This window comes from Ascaphus truei, chromosome 4, assembly GCF_040206685.1.
Source record: "Ascaphus truei isolate aAscTru1 chromosome 4, aAscTru1.hap1, whole genome shotgun sequence".
Lineage (NCBI taxonomy): Eukaryota > Metazoa > Chordata > Amphibia > Anura > Ascaphidae > Ascaphus > Ascaphus truei.
The window spans coordinates 419,516,500-419,538,872 of NC_134486.1; the positions used below are offsets into that span (position 1 = coordinate 419,516,500).

Genomic DNA, 22,373 nt, shown 5'->3' on the forward strand with positions numbered 1-22,373 from the left:
CAGGATTCCATGGTTCTCTGCTTCTCCTGGTGGCTTGGTTCGGTGAGTGTGATGAATGGATTTGCTGGGTGGTATAGTGCTGGTGGTTTGGTACTCGCCATGTTGGCTTGGGTGAGGATTTCATGGTTCTCTTCTTCTCCTGGTGGCTTGGTCCGGTGAGTGTGATGAATGGATTTGCTGGGTATAGTGCTGGTGGTTTGGTACTCGCCATGTTGGTCTGGGTCAGGATTTCATGGTTCTCTGCTTCTCCTGGTGGCTTGGTTCGGTGAGTGTGATGAATGGATTTGCTTGGTATAGTGCCGGTGGTTTGGCACTCGCCATGTTGGTCTGGGTCAGGATTTCATGGTTCTCTGCTTCTCCTGGTGGCTTGGTTCGGTGAGTGTGATGAATGGATTTGCTGGGTATAGTGCTGGTGGTTTGGTACTCGCCATGTTGGCTTGGGTGACAATTTCATGATTCTCTGCTTCTCCTGGTGGCTTGGTTCGGTGAGTGTGATGAATGGATTTGCTGGGTATAGTGCTGGTGCTTTTGTACTCGCCATGTTGGCCTGGGTGAGGATTTCATGGTTCTCTTCTCCTGGTGGCTTGGTTCGGTGAGTGTGATGAATGGATTTGCTGGGTATAGTGCTGGTGGTTTGGTACTCGCCATGTTGGCCTGGGTGAGGATTTCTTGGTTCCCTGCTTCTCCTAGTGGCTTGGTTCGGTGAGTGTGATGAATGGATTTGCTGGGTATAGTGCCGGTGGTTTGGTACTTGCCATGTTGGCCTGGGTCAGGATTTCATGGTTCTCTGCTTCTCCTGGTGGCTTGGTTCGGTGAGTGTGATGAATGGATTTGCTTGGTATAGTGCCGGTGGTTTGGCACTCGCCATGTTGGTCTGGGTCAGGATTTCATGGTTCTCTGCTTCTCCTGGTGGCTTGGTTCGGTGAGTGTGATGAATGGATTTGCTGGGTATAGTGCTGGTGGTTTGGTACTCGCCATGTTGGCTTGGGTGACAATTTCATGATTCTCTGCTTCTCCTGGTGGCTTGGTTCGGTGAGTGTGATGAATGGATTTGCTGGGTATAGTGCTGGTGCTTTTGTACTCGCCATGTTGGCCTGGGTGAGGATTTCATGGTTCTCTTCTCCTGGTGGCTTGGTTCGGTGAGTGTGATGAATGGATTTGCTGGGTATAGTGCTGGTGGTTTGGCACTCGCCATGTTGGCCTGGGTGAGGATTTCTTGGTTCCCTGCTTCTCCTAGTGGCTTGGTTCGGTGAGTGTGATGAATGGATTTGCTGGGTATAGTGCCGGTGGTTTGGTACTTGCCATGTTGGCCTGGGTCAGGATTTCATGGTTCTCTTCTCCTGGTGGCTTGGTCCGGTGAGTGTGATGTATGGATTTGCTGGGTGGTATAGTGCTGGTGGTTTGGTACTCGCCATGTTGGTCTGGGTCAGGATTTCATGGTTCTCTGCTTCTCCTGGTGGCTTGGTTCGGTGAGTGTGATGAATGGATTTGCTGGGTATAGTGCCGGTGGTTTGGCACTCGCCATGTTGGTCTGGGTCAGGATTTCATGGTTCTCTGCTTCTCCTGGTGGCTTGGTTCGGTGAGTGTGATGAATGGATTTGCTGGGTATAGTGCCGGTGGTTTGGCACTCACCATGTTGGTCTGGGTCAGGATTTCATGGTTCTCTTCTCCTGGTGGCTTGGTTCGGTGAGTGTGATGAATGGATTTGCTGGGTATAGTGCTGGTGCTTTTGTACTCGCCATGTTGGCCTGGGTGAGGATTTCATGGTTCTCTTCTCCTGGTGGCTTGGTTCGGTGAGTGTGATGAATGGATTTGCTGGGTATAGTGCTGGTGGTTTGGTACTCGCCATGTTGGCCTGGGTGAGGATTTCATGGTTCCCTGCTTCTCCTAGTGGCTTGGTTCGGTGAGTGTGATGAATGGATTTGCTGGGTGGTATAGTGCTGGTGGTTTGGCACTCGCCATGTTGGCCTGGGTGAGGATTTCATGGTTCTCTTCTTCTCCTGGTGGTTTGGTCCGGTGAGTGTGATGAATGGATTTGCTGGGTATAGTGCTGGTGCTTTTGTACTCGCCATGTTGGCCTGGGTGAGGATTTCATGGTTCTCTTCTCCTGGTGGCTTGGTTCGGTGAGTGTGATGAATGGATTTGCTGGGTATAGTGCTGGTGGTTTGGCACTCGCCATGTTGGCTTGGGTGAGGATTTCATGGTTCTCTGCTTCTCCTAGTGGCTTGGTTCGGTGAGTGTGATGAATGGATTTGCTGGGTATAGTGCCGGTGGTTTGGTACTTGCCATGTTGGCCTGGGTCAGGATTTCATGGTTCTCTTCTCCTGGTGGCTTGGTACTCGCCATGTTGGCTTGGGTGACAATTTCATGATTCTCTGCTTCTCCTGGTGGCTTGGTTCGGTGAGTGTGATGAATGGATTTGCTGGGTATAGTGCTGGTGGTTTGGTACTCGCCATGTTGGCCTGGGTCAGGATTTCATGGTTCTCTTCTCCTGGTGGCTTGGTCCGGTGAGTGTGATGTATGGATTTGCTGGGTGGTATAGTGCTGGTGGTTTGGTACTCGCCATGTTAGCCTGGGTGAGGATTTCATGGTTCTCTTCTCCTGGTGGCTTGGTTCGGTGAGTGTGATGAATGGATTTGCTGGGTATAGTGCTGGTGGTTTGGTACTCGCCATGTTGGCCTGGGTGAGGATTTCATGGTTCCCTGCTTCTCCTAGTGGCTTGGTTCGGTGAGTGTGATGAATGGATTTGCTGGGTGTATAGTGCTGGTGGTTTGGCACTCGCCATGTTGGCCTGGGTGAGGATTTCATGGTTCTCTTCTTCTCCTGGTGGTTTGGTCCGGTTAGTGTGATGAATGGATTTGCTGGGTATAGTGCTGGTGCTTTTGTACTCGCCATGTTGGCCTGGGTGAGGATTTCATGGTTCTCTGCTTCTCCTGGTGGCTTGGTTCGGTGAGTGTGATGAATGGATTTGCTGCGTATAGTGCTGGTGGTTTGGTACTCGCCATGTTGGCCTGGGTCAGGATTTCATGGTTCTCTTCTCCTGGTGGCTTGGTACTCGCCATGTTGGCTTGGGTGACAATTTCATGATTCTCTGCTTCTCCTGGTGGCTTGGTTCGGTGAGTGTGATGAATGGATTTGCTGGGTATAGTGCTGGTGGTTTGGTACTCGCCATGTTGGCTTGGGTGACAATTTCATGATTCTCTGCTTCTCCTGGTGGCTTGGTTCGGTGATGTGTGGATTTGCTGGGTATAGTGCTGGTGGTTTGGTACTCGCCATGTTGGCCTGGGTGACAATTTCATGATTCTCTGCTTCTCCTGGTGGCTTGGTTCGGTGAGTGTGATGAATGGATTTGCTGGGTATAGTGCTGGTGGTTTGGTACTTGCCATATTGGCCTGGGTGACAATTTCATGGTTCCCTGCTTCTCCTGTTGGCTTGGTTCGGTGAGTGTGATGAATGGATTTGCTGTGTATAGTGCCGGTGGTTTGGTACTTGCCATGTTGGCCTGGGTCAGGATTTCATGGTTCTCTTCTCCTGGTGGCTTGGTCCGGTGAGTGTGATGAATGGATTTGCTGGGTATAGTACTGGTGGTTTGGCACTCGCCATTGTTGCCTGGGTCAGGATTTCATGGTTCTCTTCTCCTGGTGGCTTGGTACTCGCCATGTTGGCCTGGGTGACAATTTCATGGTTCTCTGCTTCTCCTGGTGGCTTGGTTCGGTGAGTGTGATGAATGGATTTGCTGGGTATAATGCTGGTGGTTTGGTACTCGCCATGTTGGCCGGGTCAGGATTTCATGGATCTCTGCTTCTCCTGGTGGCTTGGTCCGGTGAGTGTGATGAATGGATTTGCTGGGTATAGTGCCGGTGGTTTGGTACTCGCCATGTTGGCTTGGGTGAGGATTTCATGGTTCTCTGCTTATCCTGTTGGCTTGGTTCGGTGAGTGTGATGAATGGATTTGCTGGGTGGTATAGTGCTGGTGGTTTGGTACTCGCCATGTTAGCCTGGGTCAGGATTTCATGGTTCTCTTCTCCTGGTGGCTTGGTCCGGTGCGTGTGATGAATGGATTTGCTGGGTGATATAGTGCTGGTGGTTTGGTACTCGCCATGTTGGCCTGGGTCAGGATTTCATGGTTCTCTTCTCCTGGTGGCTTGGTCCGGTGCGTGTGATGAATGGATTTGCTGGGTGGTATAGTGCTGGTGGTTTGGTACTCGCCATGTTGGCCGGGTCAGGATTTCATGGTTCTCTGCTTCTCCTGGTGGCTTGGTCCGGTGAGTGTGATGAATGGATTTGCTGGGTATAGTGCCGGTGGTTTGGTACTTGCCATGTTGGCTTGGGTGAGGATTTTATGGTTCTCTGCTTCTCCTGGTGGCTTGGTTCGGTGAGTGTGATGAATGGATTTGCTGGATGGTATAATGCTGGTGGTTTGGTACTTGCCATGTTGGCCTGGGTCAGGATTTCATGATTCTCTGCTCCTGGTGCCTTGGTCCGGTGAGTGTGATGAATGGATTTGCTGGCTATAGTGCCGGTGGTTTGGTACTCGCCATGTTGGCTTGGGTGAGGATTTCATGGTTCCCTGCTTCTCCTGGTGCCTTGGTCCGGTGAGTGTGATGTATGGATTTGCTGGGTGGTATAGTGCTGGTGGTTTGGTACTCGCCATGTTGGCCTGGGTCAGGATTTCATGGTTCTCTTCTCCTGGTGGCTTGGTTCGGTGAGTGTGATGAATGGATTTGCTGGGTATAGTGCCGGTGGTTTGGTACTTGCCATGTTGGCTTGGGTGAGGATTTCATGGTTCTCTTCTTCTCCTGGTGCCTTGGTCCGGTGAGTGTGATGAATGGATTTGCTGGGTGGTATAGTGCTGGTGGTTTGGTACTTGCCATGTTGGCTTGGGTGAGGATTTCATGGTTCTCTTCTCCTGGTGGCTTGGTCCGGTGAGTGTGATGTATGGATTTGCTGGGTGGTATAGTGCTGGTGGTTTGGTACTCGCCATGTTGGCCTGGGTCAGGATTTCATGGTTCTCTTCTCCTGGTGGCTTGGTTCGGTGAGTGTGATGAATGGATTTGCTGGGTATAGTACTGGTGGTTTGGCACTCGCCATGTTGGCCTGGGTCAGGATTTCATGGTTCTCTTCTCCTGGTGGTTTGGTACTCGCCATGTTGGCTTGGGTGACAATTTCATGATTCTCTGCTTCTCCTGGTGGCTTGGTTCGGTGAGTGTGATGAATGGATTTGCTGGGTATAGTGCTCGTGGTTTGGTACTCGCCATGTTGGCTTGGGTGACAATTTCATGATTCTCTGCTTCTCCTGGTGGCTTGGTTCGGTGAGTGTGATGAATGGATTTGCTGGGTATAATGCTGGTGGTTTGGTACTCGCCATGTTAGCCTGGGTCAGGATTTCATGGTTCTCTGCTCCTGGTGGCTTGGTTCGGTGAGTGTGATGTGTGGATTTGCTGGGTATAATGCTGGTGGTTTGGTACTCGCCATGTTGGCCGGGTCAGGATTTCATGGTTCTCTGCTTCTCCTGGTGGCTTGGTCCGGTGAGTGTGATGAATGGATTTGCTGGGTGGTATAGTGTTGGTGGTTTGGTACTTGCCATGTTGGCCTGGGTCAGGATTTCATGATTCTCTGCTCCTGGTGCCTTGGTCCGGTGAGTGTGATGAATGGATTTGCTGGGTGGTATAGTGTTTGTGGTTTGGTACTCGCCATGTTGGCCTGGGTGAGGATTTTATGGTTCTCTGCTTCTCCTGGTGGCTTGGTCCGGTGCGTGTGATGAATGGATTTGCTGGGTGGTATAGTGCTGGTGGTTTGGTACTCGCCATGTTGGCCGGGTCAGGATTTCATGGTTCTCTGCTTCTCCTGGTGGCTTGGTCCGGTGCATGTGATGAATGGATTTGCTGGGTATAGTGCCGGTGGTTTGGTACTCGCCATGTTGGCTTGGGTGAGGATTTCATGGATCTCTGCTTCTCCTGGTGGCTTGGTCCGGTGAGTGTGATGAATGGATTTGCTGGGTATAGTGTTGGTGGTTTGGTACTCGCCATGGTGGCACAGTGTGGGTGAAGTGCCTGTGGGTATGCCCTTGCCCTGGTGGCACAGTAGAGGTGAGGTCCCTGTGCGTATGCTCTTGCCCTGGTGACACTGGGAGTGAGACGGGGCGTGCGGCTTCACACCGGAGAGGAATATTGGGCAGTGTAGACGGGCAAAGTGATTTTTCTCTGCTGTGGGTTTGTATACTAATGTTTGTGTGATTATTTTGTGTCCTGTTTGATGGGTGAGATGATTGTGGTTTGGTTCTTGCTTTGGTGGCAGTTTGATGGGTGAGATGATTGTGGTTTGGCTCTCGCTTTGGTGGTAGTTTGATGGGTGAGATGATTGTGGTTTGGCTCTCGCTTTGGTGGCAGTTTGGTGGGTGTGATAGTTGTGGTTTGGCTCTTGCTTTGGTGGCAGTTTGATGGGTGAGATGATTGTGGTTTGGTTCTTGCTTTGGTGGCAGTTTGGTGGGTGAGATGATTTTGGTTTGGTTCTTGCTTTGGTGGCAGTTTGGTTGGTGTGATAGTTGTGGTTTGGCTCTTGCTTTGGTGGCAGTTTGATGGGTGAGATGATTGTGGTTTGGTTCTTGCTTTGGTGGTAGTTTGATGGGTGAAATGATTGTGGGTTGGTTCTTGCTTTGGTGGCAGTTTGGTGGGTGAGATAATTGTGGTTTGGCTCTTGCTTTGGTGGCAGTTTGGTGGGTGAGATGATTGTGGTTTGGTTCGTGCTTTGGTGGCAGTGTGATGGGTGAGTCCTGTATGTCCCCTGATGGCTGTTTTATCCCCGTGTCTTGTCACTAGTGGCACAGTTTCGTGACATCCTCGTGTCTCTCTCTCCCTCTCAGGCTGAATGGCTCCTACGAGGCGCTCTCCGGGGGAAGTACCACGGAGGGCTTTGAGGACTTTACTGGAGGCGTGGCGGAGATGTATGAGCTGCGTAAGGCCCCGCGGGACCTCGACAGGATTATCCGGCGGGCGCTGGAGCGCGGATCCCTGCTGGGCTGCTCTATAGATGTGAGACCCCCTTACTGGTCACCGCACCCCCTTATAATGCACACGGTCAATTCAAATATGGTTTATTACAGTTTTTTTAGGGGACGGCACTCTAACCCCCTTGGTGCCTGTACAAGGCGTTGCTCGCCGCCCTGACTGGACAGTGCTGCTGACCTGTGATAGAAAACATTCCTGTTTGTCTGGGATGAATTTGTGTGGCCCCTTAGGGTGCAGGATCCAGGCACCTTGTGATTGGTCAGCGATATGTCTGGGTTGTCATCTGATATCTCTCTCTTTCTCTCTCTCTTCTCCCCCTCGCTCTCTCTTCTCCCCCTCGCTCGCTCTCTCTCTTCTTCCCCTCGCTCTCTCTTCTTCCCCTCGCTCGCTTTTCTCCCCCTTACTCTTCTCTCTTCTCCCCCTCGCTCTTCTCTCTTCTACCCCTCGCCCTTCTCCCCCTCGCTCGCTCTCTCTCTTCTCCCCCTCGCTCTTCTCTCTTCTACCCCTCGCCCTTCTCCCCCTCGCTCTTCTCCCCCTTACTCTTCTCTCTTCTCCCCCTAACTCTTCTCTCTTCTCCCCCTTGCTCTTCTCTCTTCTCCCCCTTGCTCTTCTCTCTTCTCCCCCTCGCTCTTCTCCCCCTTCTCTCTTCTCCCTCTCGCCCTTCTCTCTTCTCCCCCTCGCCCTTCTCCCCCTTCTCTCTTCTCCCCCTCGCCCTTCTCCCCCTTCTCTCTTCTCCCCCTCGCCCTTCTCCCCCTCGCTCTTCTCTCTTCTCCCCCTCGCTCTTCTCTCTTCTCCCCCTCGCTCTTCTCTCTTCTCCCCCTTCTCTCTTCTCCCCCTTCTCTCTTCTCCCCCTCGCCCTTCTCCCCCTCGCCCTTCTCCCCCTTCTCTCTTCTCCCCCTCGCCCTTCTCACCCTTCTCTTCTCCCCCTCGCCCTTCTCTCTTCTCCCCCTCACTCTTCTCTCTTCTCCCCCTCGCTCTTCTCTCTCCCCTTCGCTCCCTACCTCTTCTCTCTCCCCCTTGCTCTCTCTCCCCCTCGCTCTTCTCTCTTCTCCCACTCGCCCTTCTCCCCCTTCTCTCTTCTCCCCCTCGCCCTTCTCCCCCTTCTCTCTTCTCCCCCTCGCCCTTCTCACCCTTCTCTTCTCCCCCTCGCCCTTCTCTCTTCTCCCCCTCACTCTTCTCTCTTCTCCCCCTCGCTCTTCTCTCTCCCCTTCGCTCCCTACCTCTTCTCTCTCCCCCTTGCTCTCTCTCCCCCTTGCTCTTCTCTCTTCTCCCCCTCGCCTTTCTCTCTCCCCCTCGCCCTTCTCTCTATCCCCCCCTCGCTCCCTACCACTTCTCTCTCCCCCTCGCTCTTCTCCCCCTCGCTCTTCTCTCTTCTCCCCCTCGCTCTTCTCTCTTCTCCCCCTCGCTCTTCTCTCTTCTCCCCCTCGCTCTTCTCTCTTCTCCCCCTCGCTCTTCTCTCTTCTCCCCCTCGCTCTTCTCTCTTCTCCCCCTCGCTCTTCTCTCTTCTCCCGCTCGCTCTTCTCTCTTCTCCCCCTCGCCCTTCTCTCTTCTCCCCCTCGCGCTCTCTCTTCGTTCCCTACCTCTTCTATACTCTTCCCCTCGCTCTTCTCTCTTCTCCCCCTCGCTCTTCTCTCTTCTCCCCCTCGCCCTTCTCTCTCTCCCCCTCGCTCTCTCTCTTCGCTTCCTACCTCTTCTCTCTCCCCCTCGCTCTTCTCTCTCCCCCTCGCTCTTCTCTCTCCCCCTGGCTCCCGCTCTCCCAGATAACCAGTAACTTGGACATGGAAGCTGTGACGTTTAAGAAGCTTGTGAAGGGTCACGCGTACTCCGTCACTGGGCTCAAAGAGGTGAGTGCGGCCTGCGGGGACCTCTAGGACTGAGTAGGTAAGGGGACGGGTGAGTGGAAAGGGAATATGTATCTAAAGGCGCCTGTAAGAACAATGATATATAAAAAAAAAAGGATATAAAAACCAAGCCTGTTGGACGATCAGGAAATGGCTCCTCAGGGTGTGCTTAAAAGAGAGAAAGCACAACACATAGCATAATACTGTTTGGTAAGAAGACAAACAACACTTAAGACAACATAGATCAGCTGAGAGATCAGATAGGTTAAAAATGAAGATAAAAACATTTAATAACACAATTCATATAGCATACATAGACATATAAAACAATATGGACAATAAAAGATGATTTAAGCACACTGCAGCACCGGTGGATTCAGATGTAATGCCCACTCACCAGATGGATGATGTAAGCAGGCAGTGGATATATTAGAGAGTATCCCCTCTCGGTGATGTTAGCTGCTTGCTGCTCCTGGGCGTCTCCGTGGATGTGTGCACGCCAGCCAGCGTGTGGGCAGATGGTCTCACGCAGCACACTGAAGGGGACGCACAGCTAATCCAGATCGGCAGCAGCAGATTCGACTCACTGTCACGAGCGACCAGCTATCTGAATTGCAACAAACGCTGATTCGTCTTTGTCGTGGAGGGGAATCGCCAAACACAGTGATGCAGAAGTGCTAAATTCACCACCCTACGCGTTTCGAAAGCTATCCGCTTTCTTCCTCAGGGTTATATGATTATAAAAGTCCATGAAGGTCCCTTAAATAGAGCGTCCGTAATGAATTGAATTATTTTCACCTGCAGACTTGTGCACATGCGCATATGGGCAAATGAGGCAGTTCTTAGTCAATGTTGTGTACTCGGACACATGCGCAATGAGATAGTTCATGCCAGTATTTAATTGTGCTGCTGCGGTCTGTGGACTCAGCTGAATCACAAACAAGACATACTGTACAAATAACTAATACATAACTACCTAATACAAAACGACATAATAATATAAAAGTGTGGTGACTTAAGTGTAAATATATGGCCTAATATAATGTGACCACTTGAAATGATGTGCAAACTACAAATATGTGTGTTAACTATGAATAAATAAGCAGTGCATATAAACACTATATGTATAAGTAATATATAAACTAAGATAGGAAATGAACTATCGAAACACTAAAAAACTAGATGTGAAAATGAAGTGACATTTGTGAATTGTTTTCTATAATGAAAGTGGGAGTACTTGGTGTTGTACATACAATAAATAGTTAAAAGAGAAAATACAGAAAATACATACACTATATTAAGCTTGGTATTATATGTGTATAGAGGATTGTCTAACAAATATTCAATAGCAATGGGTTCTTAAACAAACATATGGACAAATTGCAAAAAATGGATACTATATAAGTAGGATGTGTTGATACAGTGCAGGACTATCCGACCAGGAAAGCCTTCAGATCAAAGTCCATGTTTAGGCCTAGTGGGGATAGGGTACGTAATTCGTAAATCCAAAAGGATTCTCTCCTCCCCAGCAGGCTCACAGCGTTTCCTCCTCTCCAATGTGGAGTAATACTTTCTATTGCGATACATTTTAAGCCTTTAGGATCCTGACTGTGCACTTGAAGAAAATGATTCGACACACTGTGTGTAGCTAAACCAGTTTTAATATTATATATATGTTCATAGAGACGTCTTTTGACAGATCTGGTGGTCATAACCACATACTGCAGACCACATAGACATTCAAGCAAATAAATAACAAAAGAACTATTACACATGATGTGTTGTTTTATTTTATAATTTTTTAGAGTGTTATTGGATGTAAATTCTGATTTTCTTATACTGTACTTACAAGCAGTACATCTATTGCAGATGAAGTATCCCCCACAGGGGGCCATCTGATGATGAATAGGTTGCAGCGATGGACAGCTTGGTGCCAATCTTTGTCCTATATTAGGGGCGTTGGTGAATATAATATGGGGATGTTCTGCTAATATACCTTCTAATTCTTTATCTTTTTTTAGTATCGGCCAATACTTTTTGAAGATCTTACGTATATTAGGTGCCATTTTGTTAAACTGGGTTATAAATGCCAGATTGGCTGTTTTGTTAATATTTTTCTTTTTATATTTCAAAAGATTGGTTCTGTCCATCGCTGCAACTTCAGTGATCATTTTATCTAAATCCTGTGGGGAATACTTCCTTTCTATGAATTTGTTTTTAAGATCCTCTGCTTGAGTATTGAACGTGTCCAAATGTGAGCTATTTCTTTTTAATCGAATGAATTGACCCTTCGGTATATTTCTGACCCATGTAGGGTTATGGTGACTTTGTGCGTGAAGGTAATTATTAGATTGTACAGGTTTAAAATATGTGCTAGTGTGAATACAATTATCTACAACTGCCATTTCCAAATCTAGGTATTCTATTTTAGTGGGGCTAGTGACAAATGTAAATTTAAGATTGTTATTGTTGTTATTCATATATATTTGGAATTCATGTAACTGTGCTAATGTGCCTGACCAAATAAAAATAATATCGTCGATGTAGCGCCGCCAGAGCACCAAATTTGCACCATATGGACAGCCGGACCATATATGTTGTTCCTCCCAGCTGCCCATAAATAAATTAGCATAGCTAGGTGCAAACTTGGTGCCCATGGCGGTGCCACATACCTGTAAATAATATGATTTATTAAAGTAAAAGAAATTGTGAGAAAGTATAAATTTAATGCCTAAAATAAGAAAATCGTTATGTTCCCTAGAAATAGACGGATCATTATTTAAAGTATTCAAAACAGCTTCACATCCTTGTTCGTGGTTTATGATTGTGTATAAAGAATTAACGTCTGCTGTTACAAAATAATAATGAGGTTGCCACTGAATGTCCTGTAGGGTCTGCAGTATGTGGGTAGTGTCCCTTAAATATGAAGGTAGTTGAATAACATACTGTTGTAACTGTCTACCAATGTACTGGGATAAATGAGATGTTAAGGACTGAATGCCCGAAATGATAGGGCGACCGGGGGGAAATTGTATATTTTTATGTATTTTGGGTATTATATAAAAAAGAGGTAATTTGGGGTAAATATTGTAAAGAAAATCAAATTCCTGTTTTGTAATTATATGTTGATCTAAACCCAATGTTAAGTAATTAAAGAGTTCCTGCTGATACTGTATAGTAGGGTCTGAGGGGAGGAGTTGGTAAGTAGACCTGTCACCTAAAATTCTCAGTGACTCCTGGATATAATAGTATTTATCCATAATTACCAACCCCCCCCCCCTTATCAGCCGGTTTTATGATGATGGTGTCATTTTCTTCAAGTGCACGTAAGGTCAGTTTTTCATCTTTACTTAAATTATCTGTTTTAATTTTGAAATTACGGCTCTGGGTCTTTAGATCGTCAGTTACAGTACCATTTGAGCAAATGTGTCTATAACGGGGCCACTTACAAATTTGGGGAAGAAGGTAGACGGATTCTTAAAAGTAATATGGGTAGAAGTGGTAGTTGTAATAGGTAAATTGGTATTGGGATCAATTTTAGACAAAGCATCTCTTAGAAAATATTTCTTAAGACATAATTTGCGTATAATTTGAAACTGTCAGGTCCTGTAACTGGTGCAAAGGATAATCCTTTGGATAACAATTTGCTTTCTTTAGTAGAAATAGGTTATTGGCTTATATTGAAAATGTTATTGTATACGCATTTGTTTAGTGTTTTTGTACCTTGCCCAATTTTTCTCCCTCCTCTCGTTCCTCTAAAGTGTTTTTTCTTTTTCTGTTGTCCTTTGTGGAGTTCTCTTTTCCCAATAAGTCTCTGATCGCTTCTCTTGCATGTTTGGGATCCCTGGATTGTCTCCAGTCTAAAAAAGAGAATGTGGTTTTCTCTTCTTCACGGCTGTGACCGGGGAGGTGTTGTTCCCTGTCTAGATCAATGAGGGGTTGATACTTGTTGTGGTGATGATATTGGTCAAATATATTGTCAATATCATTCCCTGGTAAGTGAACTAATGGAGTAGGAGGAACAGGGGGGACAGAAATCTTGGATTTATTAACACAAGTGCCCAATTTCGTGTTAGATGGTGTATGTGATCTCTTGGAAATCCTGGGGGATATGAACTGCACTGGATCAGAAGATATCTCTTTAGTACTCAAAATATTTTTTCTATAGGTAGATGGTATTTTATGAGAATAATCTTTTGGATACTTATCTTTATTGAATTTATATTTTTCAATTTCATGTTTAGGTTTTTTCCAATTCCTGTAACATCCAGTTACATAATCGATGTTGTCCCTTTGGAACTTTATTTGTTTGGAAACAATAGTATCCTTCTGCAATTTGTCCATTTTGTTTTTAATTCTGGTTTCTAACATAGGTAATTCACTATTATCTTTATACTTATCAAAATATCCCTTCATATCATTAATTTCTTTGTCCAATGTTTGAAGGCAAATTTTGCGTTTAGATATTAGTAAACGCATTAACTCAAATGAGCAATTGTCGAGGATGCGATTCCACTCGAGAATGAATGTTTCACTCTGGAAGTCACTAGTTGGCTTTTTAAATAGCCTAAGACCCCGAGGAATTCGTTTTTGTTCTATGTACTTCTCGATTTGTAATTGCATCCCACAATTACTTATTTTCATTTACAAGTAATTTTTCTAGTTTGTCAGCCATTTCTTGCATATCATTTGAATCATTATCAACCACAATAGGGATTTCTTCATCTGAAAATATACTATTAATATCTATGTTTCTGCTGACTCTCTGGGCAAACAATTGAGACATAATTGGCCTGGGAAGCTGCTAACCTGAAAGGGGGAACTCACATAGAAAAAAACAACAAAACAGGTAGCGCTAACCAATATGCAATAATTATAATATAATAACATATAACACCTTATGTATGGACCAATATTCACATGTAAGGGGCTGCCTAGTGATACAACAAACTGACCCCCTGGTCAGAACAAGTACATGGAAAGGGAATATGTATCTAGAGGCGCCTGTAAGAACAATGATATATAAAAAAAAAAGGATATAAAAACCAAGCCTGTTGGACGATCAGGAAATGGCTCCTCAGAGCTGGTTTAGTAGCATTAAGAATGTGTATAACCACTTTGTCTATATCGGGGGTAGGATTGCTAAGTAAAAATACCCAGGGGTCCCATGGGGGAGAGTGGCCAATAACTTGACCGATAAGGAGACGATCAGTTCTCCACATACGTTGTATTTTTTTGACGACCACCCGATAGGATACAGCGAGCCTCTTTCCGCACTCTTCACAATTTTTGGCCTCTCTTTGCAAACCAGTGTGTCAGACTCCCAATGGGCCATAAATCTTCCTTGGCAGAGCAAATCTGCTAAAGTCCTGCAGTAGAGCGTACCTTCTGGCCATTGGGTAGTAGAGAGAGTACCTTCTGGCCATTGTGTAGTAGAGAGAGTACCTTCTGGCCATTGGGTAGTAGAGATTACCTTCTGGCCATTGTGTAGTAGAGAGTACCTTCTGGCCATTGGGTAGTAGAGAGTACCTTCTGGCTATTGGGTAGTAGAGAGTACCTTCTGGCCATTGGGTAGTAGAGATTACCTACTGGCCATTGTGTAGTAGAGAGTACCTTCTGGCCATTGGGTAGTAGAGAGTACCTTCTGGCCATTGGGTAGTAGAGATTACCTTCTGGCCATTGTGTAGTAGAGAGTACCTTCTGGCCATTGTGTAGTAGAGTACCTTCTGGCCATTGGATAGTAGAGAGAGTACCTTCTGGCCATTGTGTAGTAGAGTACCTTCTGGCCATTGGATAGTAGAGAGAGAGTACCTTCTGGCCATTGGATAGTAGAGAGACAGTACCTTCTGGCCATTGTGTAGAAGAGAGAGTACCTTCTGGCCATTGTGTAGTAGAGAGAGAGTACCTTCTGATCATTGTGTAGTAGAGAGAGAGAACCTTCAGGCTATTGTGTAGTAGAGAGAGAGTACCTTCTGATCATTGTGTAGTAGAGAGAGAGAGTACCTTCTGATCATTGTGTAGTAGAGAGAGAGTACCTTCTGGCTATTGTATAGTAGAGAGTACCTCCTGGCTATGGTGTAGTAGCCGCTTAGAGATACTCAGCTGAGGAAACAAAGTGTCTGAGTTCTGAGGGATATTTACAGACTCCTGGAAAGTGTGGATTCACTTTGTAACTGATCCTTCGAAGAGATCCCTCCCTGATCCTTGACGCCTGCTCTCTGCCCCTGTATGAACAGGAACTTTGTTATCTCCCGGTCAAAAAGAGGCATCAAAGGGGAAGTCATTGATAGATTTAGATATTTGATACCGGAGTTCTATCTGGAGATAATGTAGGAGAACTGGATGGTCAGTGCAGTTTTGTGGTATATAGGTCTCGGATCCGAAGTACCAAGGTCATGTTCTTCCACCGCTGACCTCTCCAGGTCTACACAGGGTTTCACTCCCAGTGGGAGACTCCATTGTATGAAATAGATCTATCTTGTAGCTATGTAGTAACTGTGGAAGAGAGACCACCTGGTAGTCATCATTGGGGGGGGGGGAGAGTGGGTAGGGGTATTCTTGACTTCCGCCCATTCCATACATATCTATAGACTGCCTTTTCCAGATCTGTAATATCGGATATTGGGATGGATAACCAGTAGGGTGTGAAATAAATCCAGGGCGCGGGGAGGAATCTTCACTGACTCTCCCTGACCAGGACATTGGTCTTGCTATTTAAGACGATCTCTTTTCAGTACATGGGGAGGTTTACGATTGGTTCACCCCTGACAGGTGGATTACAGAGGTCAGCAGGAGAAGATTATCCGGATCAGGAACCCCTGGGGGCAGGTGGAATGGACGGGAGCCTGGAGCGATAAGTGAGTCGCACACAGAACACTGGGGGGTGGTGGAAGAGACGGGATACCGTTGGGGGAGATCACATGGGGTGAGGTGTCTGGGAGGGTCAGTGTCAGCTCTGGTCTCTCCCTCTCTCCCCAGCTCCTCCGAGTGGAATGAGGTGGATCCTTCAGAGCGAGAAGATCTACACCTGAAGATGGAGGATGGAGAGTTCTGGTGAGAGGAGATGTCAGAGAAGGGGTGGGAGAAAGTGACAGCTATGGGGGATACACTGTGAGGAGCAAGAAGAGAATGTGACAGCTACAGGGGGGGGATACAGTGTGTATAGGTGAAGGTCACCACAAGGGGGCGCAATGTGATGGGTCGGGGGAGAAGGTCACTGCTCTGGGGTGGATACTGTGTGATTGGTAAGGGGAGAAGGTCACTGCTCTGGAGGGGATACAGTGTGAAGAGTAAGGGGAGAAGGTCATTGCTCTGGCTGGGGAAACAGTGTGATGAGTTACGGGCGAAGGTCACTGCTTGGCGGGGGTTGGGATACAGTGTGATGAGTTACGGGCGAAGGTGCTCTGGGGGGATAACTGAGGAGTAAGGGGAGAAGGTTGGTGCTTCAGGGGTAGTGTGCGGTTATTGGGGAGGTGTGAGAGGGAAAATAAATGGAGCATTTTGATCTTACCAATTCTTCAGCTGCATAACTCTTTATCTTCTCTCCTCCTCCTCCTTTCTCCTCCTCCTCCTCCTTTCTCCTCCTCCTCCTCCACTTCCCCTCACCATCTATTTCTCTGCTTCGAACCTCCGTCTCTCTCTGTCCTCCTCTCTCCATCTCTCAGGATGTCTTTCCAGGAGTTCCTGCGTCAGTTCCACCGGCTGGAGATCTGCAATCTCACCCCCGACGCGCTCAGCAAGGACGGGCTCAGCAAGTGGCACACAACTTTGTACGATGGCACCTGGCGTAGGGGCAGCACAGCTGGGGGCTGCAGGAACAACCCCGGTGAGAGGGGCAGAGCCAGGACTGACACTGAAGGAGGGTGGTGGTGATACTACGGGTGATACGCACAGGGCTGGGATACTACGGGACTGTCGCGATGGATGCACTTAATAACACATTTATATTTCGTGGATCCTGATTGAGAAGAACAGGTTGAGCAAAATAAACTGAGATTTATTCCCTTGATAGGCAAACACACGACAACTGCAAAATACACTTAATAATTACACTTACTGGTATAGGAACAGGGGGTAATGTCCAGAAAGGTGCTAAGCACCAGAAGACTGTCTTTTAAAATGTAGTCCATTTGCAAGGGCCTAAATTGCCAGCCCAATCCTTCTGTGAGTAGTGCAAAGTCTTTTCTGGTTCTTTGGGGTTCGGTCTGGAATCCCCAGGGCTAACGAAATCCTGAAGCAGGGCTAGGTTCCTTGTTGCGATGTTTTTAACCCCTTGCGTTCTGGAATTGTAGCCGCTGTACTTAGATCTTATCCGCTTGAAGAAATCAGGTAACAACAACAATAGCACAGGAATGAGGGGTACAGGCCTTTTTAAGGACAAGGGCCTGTGGGGTTTTACATTAGCCTCATCCCATTGGCAAGGAATTATCTTCCTCCTATCAGAACCTGCCATGTCACATGGGCAAATCCTACAGCCAGCCCAGGTAACTCTGAGCATGCTCAGTAAGCAGCTTGGTAGCACTGCTGAGTAAAAAGGGGCCACTCATTTCTGGGGACGCAATGTCTGGAGTTTGGTCCCAAGGTGTGAAATATCCAGGCTGAGTAACAGGACCTGCTACTCAGAAACATCCTGATTAAGTGACACTTTAAGACTCTGGGGTCTTTTATCCCTCAAACCCATAGGCATCTCCTCAACAGGGGGCTCATATATGCATAACATTTGTTCCTTAATGCATTACAAAGGCAGGCAGAAAAAATAGCATCCTGCCGGTACATTTTAAAACTGCAACAGAAAGGCACTTCATCAAAAATATATGTTTCCCTTATGACAAAGTTATATTTTTAATATGTGTGTGCTTGGGGGGTTACACTGAGGCTGCACACCAAAAAACAGAGTGCTGCCTCACTCCGTTCCTAAATTAGCAGTCTTATTGGAACGGCTCCTGTTATTCAGCACTGCAGGTATAGACTAGCCTGCAAAAAGGGGACAACAATGCATATAGGGGAAAATGGTACATGGGAACAGCATATAAAATTAACCCTTTCTTCCCGAATACGAAATAGGGGTAACCAGCTGAGCACACTGCACTGCACATAATAATAATGCACTGATTACCCCCATTTTCTCCACAGGGACACGCACACACAGGGCTAGGATACTATAGGGGATGTGCATGAGGGCCAGAATACTATAGGGGGACACACATACGGGGTCCGAACACTATACCTCGCCCCCGACTCACTCCTGCGCCTCGCCCCCGACTCACTCCTGCGCCTCGCCCCCGACTCACTCCTGCACCTCGCCCCCGACTCACTCCTGCACCTCACCCCCGACTCACTCCTGCACCTGCCCCCCCTCACTCCTGCACCTGCCCCCCCCTCACTCCTGCACCTGCCCCCCCCACTCCTGCACCTGCCCCCCCCCCCACTCCTGCACCTGGCCCCCCCCACTCCTGCACCTGCCCCCCCCCACTCCTGCACCTGCCCCCCCCACTCCTGCACCTGTCCCCCCCCACTCCTGCACCTGCCCCCCCCCACTCCTACACCTGCCCCCCCCACTCCTGCACCTGCCCCCCCCACTCCTGCACCTGCCCCCCCCACTCCTGCACCTGCCCCCCCCCCCCACTCCTGCACCTGGCCCCCGACTCACTCCTGCACTTGGCCCCAGGCTCACTCCTGCACCTCAGCCCCCCCCCCCTCCCCCCCCCGGCTCACTCCTGCACCTCGGCCCCCCCCCCTCCAGCTCACTCCTGCACCTCAGCCCCCCTCCCCCCGGCTCACTCCTGCACCTCGGCCCCCCCCCCCCAGCTCACTCCTGCAGCTCGCCCCCCCGGCTCACGCCTGCGCCTCCCCCCCCCCCCCTCCGGCTCACTCCTGTCTATGTCCGCAGCCACGTTCTGGATAAACCCGCAGTTTAAGGTCACATTACTGGAGGAGGACGATGACCCCGAGGACAGCGAGGTGGCCTGCAGCTTCCTGGTGGCGCTGATGCAGAAGAACCGCCGGAAGGAGCGCAAGGTTGGCGGGGACATGCACACCATTGGATTCGCTCTATACGAGGTATCCTTACTGTGTATTACGTGGGGGATTAAAGAGCTTCACTGCTCTGCAATGTCTCTGCGGGACCCTGGCAGTGTAAGGGTTAAAGGGTCAGCCCCTCCTCGGACAAAAGGGAACGAAGGCGCCGCCATGTTAATCGCCTAAACACCGCAGATTTTTATCAATCAGCTAAATGTGTGTGTGTGTGTGTGTGTGTGTGTGTGTGTGTATATCACACACATGTTTACTTTAACAATTCCATGGTTTAACAAATAAAAAGGAATCCTTCAGCTGCATCTATAGCTGCGGCAACTCCAGTCCTCAAAGGCCAACAGGTCGGGTTCTCGGGATATCCCTGCTTCAGCTTAGGTGGCTCAGTCATTGGCCAACTCCAGTCCTCAAAGGCCAACCGGTCGGGTTCCCAGGATATCCCTGCTTCAGCACAGGTGGTGCAGTCAAAGACTTAGCCACTGATTGAGCCACCTGTGCTGAAGCAGGGGATATCCTGAAAACCAGACCTGATTGTGGCCCTTGCCCACCCCTGTGCTAGCCAATGAAACATGTCTCTGTCCTGAGCTGACCTGAGCCGGGCGCGGGACTGTCCCTTGGAAGTGTAAGACTTTAGTAACATTTTCTGAAGGAGATGCATAGAAATGTCTGGAGAAGTCTGTGTTTGTAATCGGGACAGTATTGGTATTACTGCTTTTTAACCTTTAAACAGTTTTAAAGAAGTCTATAGGATCTGTGCATCCGGGCAACGGTGCTGCAGCTTTGCAGTGAATCAAACTGCTCTCCATGCATCACAGAGAAGTTCTGTTGATTTCAGTTGGACCTTTTCCCTTGGCGCATATGGGACAGAATTGTCGCCTTCAGCCCGTGTCTCCCCAGTGATCTCCCAGGTCCTGCGGTTACAGCCTCTCTTCTCCACGTCGCTCCCACACATTCCCTCATCCCATCCTCTCCAGCCCGTGTCTCCCCACTGCTGGATGAAGACTCCCCAGTGATCTCCCAGGTCCTGCGGTTACAGCCTCTCTTCTCCACGTCGCTCCCACACATTCCCTCATCCCATCCTCTCCAGCCCGTGTCTCCCCACTGCTGGATGCAGACTCCCCAGTGATCTCCCAGGTACTGCGGTTACAGCCTCTCTTCTCCACGTCGCTCCCACACATTCCCTCATCCCATCCTCTCCAGCCCGTGTCTCCCCACTGCTGGATGCAGACTCCCCAGTGATCTCCCAGGTACTGCGGTTACAGCCTCTCTTCTCCACGTCGCTCCCACACATTCCCTCATCCCATCCTCTCCAGCCCGTGTCTCCCCACTGCTGGATGCAGACTCCCCAGTGATCTCCCAGGTCCTGTGGTTACAGCCTCTCTTCTCCACGTCGCTCCCACACATTCCCTCATCTCATCCTCTCCAGCCCTTGTCTCCCCACTGCTGGATGAAGACTCCCCAGTGATCTCCCAGGTCCTGTGGTTACAGCATCTCTTCTCCACGTCGCTCCCACACATTCCCTCATCCCATCCTCTCCAGCCCGTGTCTCCCCACTGCTGGATGCAGACTCCCCAGTGATCTCCCAGGTCCTGTGGTTACAGCCTCTCTTCTCCACGTCGCTCCCACACATTCCCTCATCTCATCCTCTCCAGCCCGTGTCTCCCCACTGCTGGATGAAGACTCCCCAGTGATCCCCCAGGTCCTGCTGTTACAGCCTCTCTTCTCCACGTCGCTCCCACACATTCCCTCACCAGCCCGTGTCTCCCCACTGCTGGATGAAGACTCCCCAGTGATCTCCCAGGTCCTGCGGTTACAGACTCTCTTCTCCACGTCGCTCCCACACATTCCCTCATCCCATCCTCTCCAGCCTGTGTCTCCCCACTGCTGGATGCAGACTCCCCAGTGATCTCCCAGGTCCTGTGGTTACAGCCTCTCTTCTCCACGTCGCTCCCACACATTCCCTCATCTCATCCTCTCCAGCCCGTGTCTCCCCACTGCTGGATGAAGACTCCCCAGTGATCTCCCACGTCCTGCGGTTACAGCCTCTCTTCTCCACGTCGCTCCCACACATTCCCTCATCCCATCCTCTCCAGCCCGTGTCTCCCCACTGCTGGATGAAGCCTCCCCAGTGATCTCCCAGGTCCTGCGGTTACAGCCTCTTTTCACGTCGCTCCCACACATTCTCTCATCCCATCCTCCCCAGCCCGTGTCTCCCCACTGCTGGATGAAGCCCCCCAGTGATCTCCCAGGTCCTGCGGTTACAGCCTCTCTTCTCCACGTCGCTCCCACACATTCCCTCATCCCATCCTCTCCAGCCCGTGTCTCCCCACTGCTGGATGAAGCCTCCCCAGTGATCTCCCAGGTCCTGCGGTTACAGCCTCTTCTCCACGTCGCTCCCACACACTCCCTCATCCCATCCTCTCCAGCCTGTGTCTCCCCACTGCCTGATGAAGCCCCCCAGTGTTCTCCCAGGACCTGCGGTTACAGCCTCTCTTCTCCACGTCGCTCCCACACATTCCCTCATCCCATCTTCTCATGTTACTTTTTGCCATTGTCCAGTTGAGTTCCATCTTTGTCCAACGATGGCCATTTCTTCCCCGTGGGATAATGTCACAGACTTTTCTTGCTTCCGATCCCATTCATTCTTTTCCCTGTCGCTTCGCATTTGGGGTCCAAGTTTCACATCCACCCGTGACCACGGGCAGGATACACAGGTCACACACACATGAGCACGAGCAGGATACATGGGTCACACACACGTGAGCACAGGTAGGATACACGGGTCACATCCACACGTGAGCACGGGTAGGATACACGGGTCACATCCACACGTGACCACGGGCAGGATACACGGGTCACATCCACACGTGAGCACGGGTAGGATACACTGGTCACTTCCACACGTGAGTGCGGGTAGGATACACGGGTTACTACTTCACGTGGGCATGGGCAGGATACATGGGTCACATCCACACGTGAGCGCGGGCAGGATACACGGGTCACATCCACACGTGAGCACGGGTAGGATACACTGGTCACTTCCACACGTGAGCGCGGGCAGGATACACGGGTCACTTCCACACGTGAGCACGGGTAGGATACACGGGTCACTTCCACATGTGAGTGCGGGCAGGATACACGGGTTGAACACTTTCTTCTTGAGGCGCGGGGGGAGGTTCCCTTGCAAGATTGTCTTGTTTCTTCCACACACCTCAGTCCCATCTTCATTCTCCTCCTGATTTCATTCACAAGGTTCCCCACCCACTGTTACTCGCCGGCCGAGTAAGACACCGTTTTTCGACTTTTTATCTGGTTCTATTTCTGTTATTTTGGACTTTTTTCGAGCTGACACATTCGTTGAACATCACTTTGGTCCTGCTGACTGTTAGAAAAATCTTTGCATTGTAATACTCCGGATTCAGGTCTCCCGTTAAGATCAGCCGTCTTTATTTCTTCAATCTGCTTCAGTGATTTCGTGTAGCAAGGATACATCATA

General features: G+C 49.3%; 1 protein-coding gene across 1 annotated transcript in view; it reads left to right on the forward strand.

Annotated features, from left to right (window-relative positions):
* Positions 1-22,373, forward strand: part of CAPN11 (calpain 11) — a 97,666-nt gene that overhangs the window by 11,376 nt on the left and 63,917 nt on the right. The window contains exons 5-10 of the mRNA XM_075598815.1: positions 6,863-7,031; positions 8,768-8,851; positions 15,620-15,705; positions 15,827-15,901; positions 16,513-16,673; positions 18,738-18,907. Coding sequence (XP_075454930.1) covers positions 6,863-7,031; positions 8,768-8,851; positions 15,620-15,705; positions 15,827-15,901; positions 16,513-16,673; positions 18,738-18,907 — 745 coding nt within the window. The remainder of the gene's footprint in view (positions 1-6,862; positions 7,032-8,767; positions 8,852-15,619; positions 15,706-15,826; positions 15,902-16,512; positions 16,674-18,737; positions 18,908-22,373) is intronic.